The sequence below is a fragment of the Haliotis rubra genome, unplaced genomic scaffold (genome assembly GCF_003918875.1).
Source record: "Haliotis rubra isolate DU_JTF1 unplaced genomic scaffold, ASM391887v1 Scf781, whole genome shotgun sequence".
Classification (NCBI taxonomy): domain Eukaryota; kingdom Metazoa; phylum Mollusca; class Gastropoda; order Lepetellida; family Haliotidae; genus Haliotis; species Haliotis rubra.
The window spans coordinates 37954-48945 of NW_025767503.1; the positions used below are offsets into that span (position 1 = coordinate 37954).

Sequence of the window (10992 nt, forward strand, 5' to 3'; positions counted from 1 at the left end):
CAAACTGACCACATACACACACACACAAACCACGCTGACCACACACACACACCCCCCACACTGTTCACACACCCACACACTGGTCACACACCCCACACACTGGTCACACACCACACTGACCATATACACACACACACACACACACCACACCACACTGAATACATACACCAAACACACTGACTACACACACACACACACACCACATTGACTGCTTACAAACCCCACGCAAACCCCACACTGGTCACACACACCGAACACTGACCACACACACATCCTCCCACTGACCACACACACACCCCATATTGAATACATACACCAAACACACTGACCACACGCACACACCACACTGACCACATACACACACACTGACCACACACAAACCACTTACCACACCTACCACACTGACCACACACACACACCACTGACCACACACACCACACTGACCACACGCCACTGACCACACACCAACCCCACACTGACCACACACAAACCCCACACTGATCACACACACCACACTGACCACACCCCACACCACACTGACCCCCAACCCCCATCCCTAAATTGGACACATAATAATAATAATCATCACAAAACCACGCTGATCACGCACACACACCCCACACTGTTCACATACACTCCACACACTGGTCACACACCACACTGACCACATACACACACTGACCAATAATAATAACACACACAATAATTTACACCACACCACACTGAATACATACACCAAACACACTGACTACACACATACACACCACATTGACTGCTTACAAACCCCACGCAAACCCCACACTGGTCACACACACCGCACACTGACCTCACACACATCCACCCACTGACCACACACACACCCCATATTGAATACATACACCAAACACACTGACCACACGCACACACCACACTGACCACATACACACACACTGACTACACACAAACCACTTACCACACCTACCACACTGACCACACACACACACCACTGACCACACACACCACACTGACCACACGCCACTGACCACACACAAACCACACACAAACCCCACACTGATCACACACACCACACTGACCACACACACACCATATAGAGCGCACACACCGCACACTTATCACACACAAAACCAACACTGATCATGCAAACCCCACACTGATCACACACACACACACACTACACACTGAATACGTACACCCAACACACTGGCCACACAACACACCACACTGACCACATACACACACGCCGACCACACACACACCACACACACCACACTGACCACACACCCACACACCACATTGACTGCACACAAACCCCACACTGACCATACACAAACCCCACTCTGATCACACACACCGTACACTGACAACACAGATATCCCCACACTGACACACACACACACACACACACACACACACACACACACCACTGAATATACATACACCAAACACACTGGCCACACAACACACCCCACACTGCCCACGTCCAGACACCACGCACTGTCCTCACACACTACACTGAATGCACACTCAAAACACATCTAAGACTGACCACACACACACCACTCTGAATACACACACACACCACTCTGAATACACACACACCACTAAAAACACACACACCCAACACTGAATAGACACACCCCACACACTGGCCACACCACACACAAACCAAACACTGAATGCACACACACGCACACACATACACACACGCCACATACACCACATATACCACATATCGACCGCACACTGCGTGCGCACGTACACATACACCACTGAATACTAACACTGACACACACAGACTGGTTTTTTTCAAATTGAAAGATACGTCAGATGTTCATCAATGGAGACATATTCAATACACATGAAAAAAAACATAAAATATCTTTGAGATGACCCCTTGTGCCTGTGGTCAGCATATGCATTTCATGCCAGGTGACTTAACGGTCCGTCGTCATACCTGGCTGAGCAACCTAATTGCCATCTACAGTCTGATCTATTGTTTTCCGCAGCTACTGGTAATTGTTTGCCGGATTTTACGAGTAAACATGCTTTTCTGGATATCCTATTACTCATCCTACTGAACGCCCTCGTTTTACTGCTCGGTATTATATTAACCTATGTCCCGGATTAATAAGTGTCCGTCTTAACGCGTCATATGTCCGCATTTTTAAGTTGTGTTATGTTACATGATACTGTAATTAACATTTGTATTATAAATGATTAATTGAGGCACTTTCAAATCACAATCAACATGTACCTGTTTCGATTTTGTTTGTAATGTCAATTACTCGATTAACTGTTCCAGACTCGATCATTGTCTGACCGCCGTCAAATATAATGAATATCGATGGGGCGGCATTAAACAACAATCAGTGCCGATAAAACGCAGTTGGGATGGCTACAACAGCTGATCTACACCATACAGGTATAATGACATACATAACCCACATTGACTGGTTATAAATAGAGCCACCTCATTGTAACGGTGATTGTGGGAAAACCGGCCATTACACCACCTGTTGTGAAAGAGGCCACGCCCACTACACGCCCACTACATTGGTTCGTTGAATATTCTTTGATGAAAAGTATGCGACATTTCTGGGAATTCCAAAACCTTCAGTGTCTTCATGGCTGTCATTGGATGGAAGCTAAGAACATAATCTGTGGCACCTTGACTCAAGGTTAATTTTTAAATTATGCCGAGAGTATAAATACGGCGAATGTCTTCAGTGTTTAACAGTTGTTTGGATCAGGTCCTGGGTATATTCTACAGACCTATTCTATATACTGCATATTTTAATTGTTCACAGAACTAAGGTAAGTGCCATTTGCTTGGTTGTTTAAAGTAGATTGTTTAACAACAATGTGCGAATCGTGGTAAAACATCCCTGAGTGTTGCATACAGCCACGATCTGTCTATATCGGCTTGGTAATAATATATGTCTGACTGACTGAGTTTAGTTTTACGCCGCTTTTATATAATATATGTACTATTAATGTAATGTTATCGTTTCAATGTACATGCAAGTGCGCCTCACATCTTTGGGGATCGTATGTTACTGACCGATGAATTATATTGTCATCGACTAGTATTTCGGTTTGACGTAAGATATTCAAGCTATGCTTACCAATTTCACTTGCAATTAATCTGTTGGTACTTTTTAAGATTTTAGCTCCATGCTTACAGTACGCAATAACGAGACTATGTGTCCGTGTTCACTTATTGATTTGACTTCAATAGTTTTCGCTCATTAGGACCAAGGCTGTAACTCACTGTGTCTCCCCATCAGCCCCGCCCAGCAAATCTCGACACTCGCCCATAGTCCCGCCCAGCAAATCTCGACACTCGCCCATAGTCCCGCCCAGCAAATCTCGACACTCGCCCATAGTCCCGCCCAGCAAATCTCGACTCTCGCCCATAGTCCCGCCCAGCAAATCTCGACACTCGCCCATAGTCCCGCCCAGCAAATCTCGACACTCGCCCATAGTCCCGCCCAGCAAATCTCGACACTCGCCCATAGTCCCGCCCAGCAAATCTCGACGCTCGCCCATAGTCCCGCCCAGCAAATCTCGACACTCGCCCATAGTCCCGCCCAGCAAATCTCGACACTCGCCCATAGTCCCGCCCAGCAAATCTCGGCACTCGCTCATAGTCCCGCCCAGCAAATCTCGACACTCGCCCAAAGTCCCGCCCAGCAAATCTCGTCGTACGCCCATAGTCCCGCCCAGCAAATCTCGTCACTCGCCCATAGCCCCGCCCAGCAAATCTCGTCACTCGCCCGTAGCCCCGCCCAGCGGGATTACATGGTTCTGCACAGTTGTTCTAAACACCCAGAATGATGCCATGTTAACGACGTCATGTTTGTTTCAGATACAGGATGGGGATGACTGACTTAGACCTTGTTATCAGAGACTGGGCTGAGCGACAGGCTCGGGTAGTGGGCAACACTTCTCAAAACATCTCAATGGAGATAGACTGGAGCAAGGTGAGACAGTCCACTGCCAACACAACCTTTACCCCTTCCGGCCAGCTGCACGGTGCTAGATCTCAGGTCATCTTCACCTCCAACTACGACAACAACACCGACGAAGTGCAGAATCACACGTTCCAGATGGACCGATCAACTGAAGCCACAGTCAAGACGTTCGTCACAAAGGGTTTCTCCAAGAACGGAAACGTCGGCATCAACATTGACGTGCCTCCGTCAGTCTCTGGGATGACGGGCGGCTTTGGGAGCGACATCGTGGTGGCGAGTGAGGACGAGAACACGGTGAAGCATGCCGTCTCGTGGGGGTTGAACTCCACAGTAAAGGCTCAGCCCAACAAGAGGACCGTTGCTGAACTGAAGATCACGGAGACTGACTATAACTGTACTTTTGAGGCAGAGGTTCACATCCGCGGTCGCGTCATCGTCAGGGTCAGCAATGGCGGCTCCACTCAGGTGGTCGAGGGCGACATTGCAACTATACTGGGTGATAACCTCAAGGCTGCCGCGCGCAACGATGGCCTGATGTCCATTCAGGGCAGGAAGGTCAGCTGGAAGGTGAAGGGTGGACTTCGCTTCCGGTTCGGGGTATCCCAGGACGTCAACGTGAAGAGCGAGAAGCTGCCAAGTCAGTAGCCGTATTGGGACTTTGTCAGTTCAAACAACTAATATTATACCTGCCACGTGTGAAGACAAATGTCGTGTATGTTTATAAACGAAGGCGTCACACATGCCGCTCAATGGACATAATGTAAAGCAGTTACCATATATGACTTGCCATGCCCTGAGTACAAACAGTTTGTTTTTGTAGTTAAACAGAATTATGATCACTCAATAAACAATAGCATCACATTTGTTCTTGTTTTATTGTGTCACATTGCTGGAAATCCCTCACTCACTCCATGCACTAGATCCAGGTTCCACAGTATGACGTGCGGAGTTCGGCCACCGTCTTCAGAACACATTAACACAACACACCAACCAGCCTGATATAAACTATGTACCTTATGCAATCATCAGCAAGAATGTGAATTCCGATGAAGCACTGTGTAGCCCATTGATTAAAGTGTCGCTTTGCAAAGCAGAAGATAGGGTTCGAACCCCCTTATGTGGAGTGTGTGTCGCGAACTTAGGCAGATTAGTCAATCTCAACGAACGCTCGGAACTTCGTCAAGGCTTATCACAGATGAATAGGTCTACAACATTAACAGTAACCCGACCTGTCACTATAGGCCCAACCAGGGTATATGGTCATCACTATAGGCCCAACCAGGGTATATGGTCATCACTATAGGCCCAGCCAGGGTATATGGTCATCACTATAGGCCCAGCCAGGGTATATGGTCATCACTATAGGCCCAACCAGGGTATATGGTCATCACTATAGGCCCAGCCAGGGTATATGGTCATCACTATAGGCCCAGCCAGGGTATATGGTCATCACTATAGGCCCAGCCAGGATATATATGGTCATCACTATAGGCCCAGCCAGGGTATATGGTCATCACTATAGGCCCAGCCACAGGGTATATGGTCATCACTATAGGCCCAGCCAGGGTATATGGTGGTCATCACTATATGGTCATCACTATAGGCCCAGCCAGGGTATATGGTCATCACTATAGGCCCGCCCAGCCAGGGTATATGGTCATCACTATAGGCCCGCCCAGCCAGGGTATATGGTCATCACTATAGGCCCGCCCAGCCAGGGTATATGGTCATCACTATAGGCCCAGCCAGGGTATATGGTCATCACTATAGGCCCAACCAGGGTATATGGTCATCACTATAGGCCCGCCCAGCCAGGGTATATGGTCATCACTATAGGCCCAGCCAGGGTATATGGTTATCACACGCAATGCTGGGCTTCTGGTAACTTGAGATGCAATGTGAGATGAGAGGCAGTAGTAGCCTCCAACTCATGTACCTCCCTTGGCAGATGATTCTTGTAGATCTTTCCAAATCATTCTGTTACATTGAGTGGGTCAGAACAGGATTGAAGCCTCGAGATATACGTCTAAATATAGCACAGCTCTGCCCCATACTGAATCAGTGAATGGTCAGATACATTATAACAGTTGGTACACTGTTGCACACAAATGTGCACACACACACGCGCGCGCGCGCACATATATAGTGGATATTGGACACAGAATGATGGGTCGTTCAATGTCGAGGTCGTGAGGTGAGACGTGTCCTGTATGTTGGTGGTCCACTGTCAGTCTGATCACCTCCCAAATGGACGTAGCCTCCCAACGTGTCCAGTTTACGTGTTCTAAACTAATGTGACAGCTATAAATATTTAAGGAATGTCGATATACATATTAATTATTACTATTATTCATAATATTGATATACATGTAAATACATTTTATTCTAGAATAATCTGACTTAATAAACGTCTACATTTGCGCACTGTTTATGTCACTGTGATCTGACATGTCTATTCACACGCACATTCCCAATCCATACATATCACATGAAACATGAAACTACAGGGTGACCTGAGTGTCAGACAGGTCACCTCATCGTCAGGTGCGATCAAACAATCTGTCCCCGAGGTATGGACGTAATGAAAACACCAGCGTCACCCCACAGCGCCTGTGTGTACTGGGTGACACTGGTAGTCTTCATATCATTATTTCATGTTATAAGAATAAAAAAAATAAAAGGTCGAATCTGTGGTTTACATATTCTATTTGTATATAAACAATTACAACTACAGGTTACATGCTACGGCCCTTCTGAAATATCATCAGACTTTGTTATAACAAGAGTTTTGAGTGACTTTAGTTAGCAATATTCCAGCTATATGGCAGCGGTCTGTAAATAATCGAGTCTGGACCAGAGAATGCAGTCATCAACAGCAAGTCAGTGAACCTGACCACCCGATACCGTTAGTCTCCTCTTGCAACAAGCATGGGTTGCTGAAGACCAGTTCTAACCCGGATTTTCACGGGTCTACTTGTACAAGAACAGAAGAATGCCACTTTAGTTCTCTCAGACAGACATCGGCAGATGAGCTACAAACAATAACTATCATGGCGGTGAAGAGAGGATATCTGAAACGTTTCACTGTGATGTGGTAATCAACACATATGTTTTGGCAGTGGGATATTTTTATGTCATCTTGAGTAGTAGTTTGGACCGAACATTTGTTCATTGAATATTTACATTTGAATAAACTGTAGAAATCATCTCCAATGTCATAACTGTCACACAATTTGCATAAACGTTCATTCAACGGAGTTCTCTCTACCCCCATTGTGACATTGTAACACCGATATTGAGTGAGTGGAGTGAAAGCGACAGCCGAGGAACAAAATGGTGTTAGAAGAAACGAAGCTGTTTGGCCCACGAAATAGCATTCGTGCAAAAATTAAAAACAGAAAAATCCGAGTTATCAATTTTTTGCTGTTCCATAGATATGAATAAGGCTTTTGAAAATGTAAACAAAGACTAGTAGGGTTTAAACAAATTAAAATGGCATCAATGGAAACATGTTTGAAGCTGTTAAACTTTACAGCGATGTTGCTTCGAATCAGCGCTATACACTGTAACTACGGAGTCAGTGAGAGTCAGTGATGTGCTATATTTAGACCTGTGCCACAGCCTTATAGCCATCTGCAGTGATCCTGAGAATACTGAAGAATTTGCATTTAAAGGGAGCAGGCAGTTGTCTCTCATCTCACGGGGGTTCCCAGGGGTTCGAACCCCCCCTTTTGAAAATGACTTAAGACCACTTTGAAAAAGAAAATTGCGTTGGCGGAGCCAAGGGGGGTTCAGGGGTTTTTCTCACTCACACACACACACACAGACAGACACACACACACACACAGACAGACACACACACACACACACACACACACACACACACACACACACACACACACACACACACACACACACACACACACACACACACACACCCCTTTAAAAAATCCTGGATCCGCCCATGAAGTGCCTAGTGGTGAAAGCGGTTAAAGCGTTCGCTCGCCTCGCTAAAGACACGGATTCGATTCCCCACCCGCCGTAATATTGCTGGAATATTGCTAAAGGCGGCGTAAAACTAAACTCTTTCACTAGTGACCACAAAGGGACAAAATAGAGTGAGTGAGTGAGTTTAATTTTACGCTGCACTCAGCAATGTTCCAGCTATATGGCGGCGGTCTGTAAATAATTGATCAACAGCTTGAACATCGATCTGCAATTGAGATGCGATGACGGGATAATTAGTAACAAAACATTGATGACTGTCTGGTGACAATGTCATGTGCGACTCTTTGTGCACGCCCTGGTACAACATCACGTTATGTGTTGTCAGCAGTAAATGTCGCGTTACACAAACAGCTAGTTATTGTTATGTCGTTGGCAAATAATATCACAAACGGGAATAAAAGTGACTTACCCTTAAAACAAATTGGCGACAATACGTGTTTCCATGTTTTGAATACCGCGAGGCATTCTCATAGTGACAAATTACAACAGTGATCGTTAAGGCAATTGTACTTTGCTGCTATTTATATGATGTCGTTGAAAGTTCTAGAAATGCCATGATCATCTGTGAGAAGTTGTGTGTGCTTGACGACGTGGCGATACTTTACCTAGAGATTTGATTGAGAAATGTATGACAATGGTTGAAATTAGCAAGTCACAGTGTGGAGTAACGAGTGTTCTCTCTGTATGACATCACGAGACACGTGAGGTAAGGTGTTCGGAATAACAGGGGATCACTATGTATGCGTGTAATACTCACGATGTAAGCATTTAGATGTTATTAACGAGGGTTCGCTTTATATGAGCAAGTAATTTTTGCAGCAACGAGGTGTCCGTGGTAAAAGGGGTTCACTATGTGTAAGCAGCATGCGAAATGTTATCCTGTTTAACGAGGCCTTACTATATCTATCCTCAACACAATGGTTATACATCACAGCTGTGTCCGGTTTAACGAGGCCTTACTATATATATCCTCAACACACGCGTTTTACATCACAGCTGTGTCCGGTTTAACAAGGCCTTACTATATATATCCTCAACACACGAGTTTTACATCACAGCTGTGTCCGGTTTAACGAGGCCTTACTTTATATATCCTCAACACACGAGTTGCATCACAGCTGTGTCCGGTTTAACGAGGCCTTACTTTATATATCCTCAACACACTCGTTACATCACAGCTGTGTCCGGTTTAACGAGGCCTTACTATATATATATCCTCAACACACGCGTTACATCACAGCTGTGTCCGGTTTAACGAGACCTTACTATATATATCCTCTCCACAAGAGTTATACATCACAGCTGTGTCCGGTTTAACGAGGCCTTACTATATATATATCCTCAACACACGAGTTACAGCACAGTTGTGTCCGGTTTAACGAGGCCTTACTATATATATCCTCAACACACGCGTTACATCACAGCTGTGTCCGGTTTAACGAGGCCTTACTATATATATCCCCAACCCACGAGTTACATCACAGCTGTGTCGGTTTAACGGCCTTACTATATATCCCCACACACACGCGTTACATCACAGCTGTGTCCGGTTTAACGAGACTTACTATATATATCCCCAACACACGCGTTACATCACAGCTGTGTCCGGTTTAACGAGGCCTTAACACACGCGTTACATCACAGCTGTGTCCGGTTTAACGAGGCCTTACTATATATATCCCCAACACACGAGTTACATCACAGCTGTGTCCGGTTTAACGAGGCCTTACTATATATATCCCCAACACACGCGTTACATCACAGCTGTGTCCGGTTTAACGAGGCCTTACTATATATATCCTCAACACAAGAGTTATACATCACAGCTGTGTCCGGTTTAACGAGGCCTTACTATATATATCCTCTACACACGCGTTACATCACAGCTGTGTCCGGTTTAACGAGGCCTTACTATATATATCCCCAACCCACGAGTTACATCACAGCTGTGTCCGGTTTAACGAGGCCTTACTATATATATCCCCAACACACGCGTTACATCACAGCTGTGTCCGGTTTAACGAAGCCTTACTATATATATCCTCAACACAAGAGTTATACATCACAGCTGTGTCCGGTTTAACGAGGCCTTACTATATATATATCCACAACTCATGAGCTACATCACAGCTGTGTCCGGTTTAACGAGGCCTGGGACACACACGAGTTATTAAGGCGCCATAGTGACAATATAGCCACAGATTGCAACAATACCAGTGGGTATTTCCATGATGGGGCAACTTGACGACAAACTGGGCGCCACATCACCTATCATTCGGAATAAAATAACATTTAAATAATCTGTAATCTGCGAGCGACGTAAGTATAAGTAAAGTAACTGAATAAAGTTTATTGAAAAAATGATACTTTCATAAAAGTTAAGTGATTATACACTACATACATATTTTCTTTTTCAGAATCCAACACCACTAGTTATGGAGTAGACCCAGCCAGAGCTGAATACAATGGGGAAAAGTAGTTACAGCTTTTCATCTGCGACATAAAAACACTGGTTAATTAACAGCTGTCTGTAGCCAAATATTTGGCTTTGATAAAGCAGACAACAGTCAACACAAATTGCGCTCCTTCGATGTGAGCCTGACAAGTAAGCCATTATTGCAGTGATCGATAGAATCGATAAGTGTGTTATTGATACACTCTGCTGTATGACGTGTGTCTGAGGGGCATGTGTCGGCATGGGACAGATCAGTGCGGCCCGGGTGACAATGTGCAACTCACGACATGGCATTTGCACATGCATAATACACTACCCCTTCACATACCCAGGGCGGTGGGGTTCAAGCATTCGCTCGTCTCGCAGAATACCCGGGTTTGGTTCACCACATGGGTACAAGGTGCTGATGTCCCCCCTCCGTGATATTGTAGGAATATTGCAAAAACCGGCGTAAAACTAAACGATACTCACCCACATACCAAGTTACGTCACACTGTATGGAAAGGTCTATCCCCATTTTACTTGGTAGCAGATTTTCTCGCAACTTCCCCCGTG

At 45.4% G+C, this 10992-nt stretch overlaps 2 protein-coding genes across 2 annotated transcripts; one reads left to right on the top strand and one right to left on the bottom strand.

Annotated features, from left to right (window-relative positions):
• Positions 1-2662: 2662 nt before the first annotated feature.
• On the top strand, positions 2663-4831 carry LOC124260935. Its single transcript, XM_046695262.1, has 2 exons — positions 2663-2814; positions 3869-4831. Exon 2 carries the CDS (start codon positions 3876-3878, stop codon positions 4617-4619), a length of 744 nt encoding a protein of 247 aa, XP_046551218.1. The 5' UTR covers positions 2663-2814; positions 3869-3875; the 3' UTR covers positions 4620-4831.
• LOC124260945 lies at positions 3268-3714 on the bottom strand. The gene has a single exon (XM_046695276.1). The coding sequence runs from the start codon at positions 3712-3714 to the stop codon at positions 3268-3270; it is 447 nt and encodes a 148-aa protein (XP_046551232.1).
• Positions 4832-10992: the final 6161 nt, after the last annotated feature.

Excerpts from the sequence above, each read along its gene's own strand:
- LOC124260945 (XM_046695276.1), bottom strand. The coding sequence starts at position 3,714 with ATGGGCGTACGACGAGATTTGCTGGGCGGGACTTTGGGCGAGTGTCGA.
- LOC124260935 (XM_046695262.1), top strand. The coding sequence starts at position 3,876 with ATGGGGATGACTGACTTAGACCTTGTTATCAGAGACTGGGCTGAGCGA.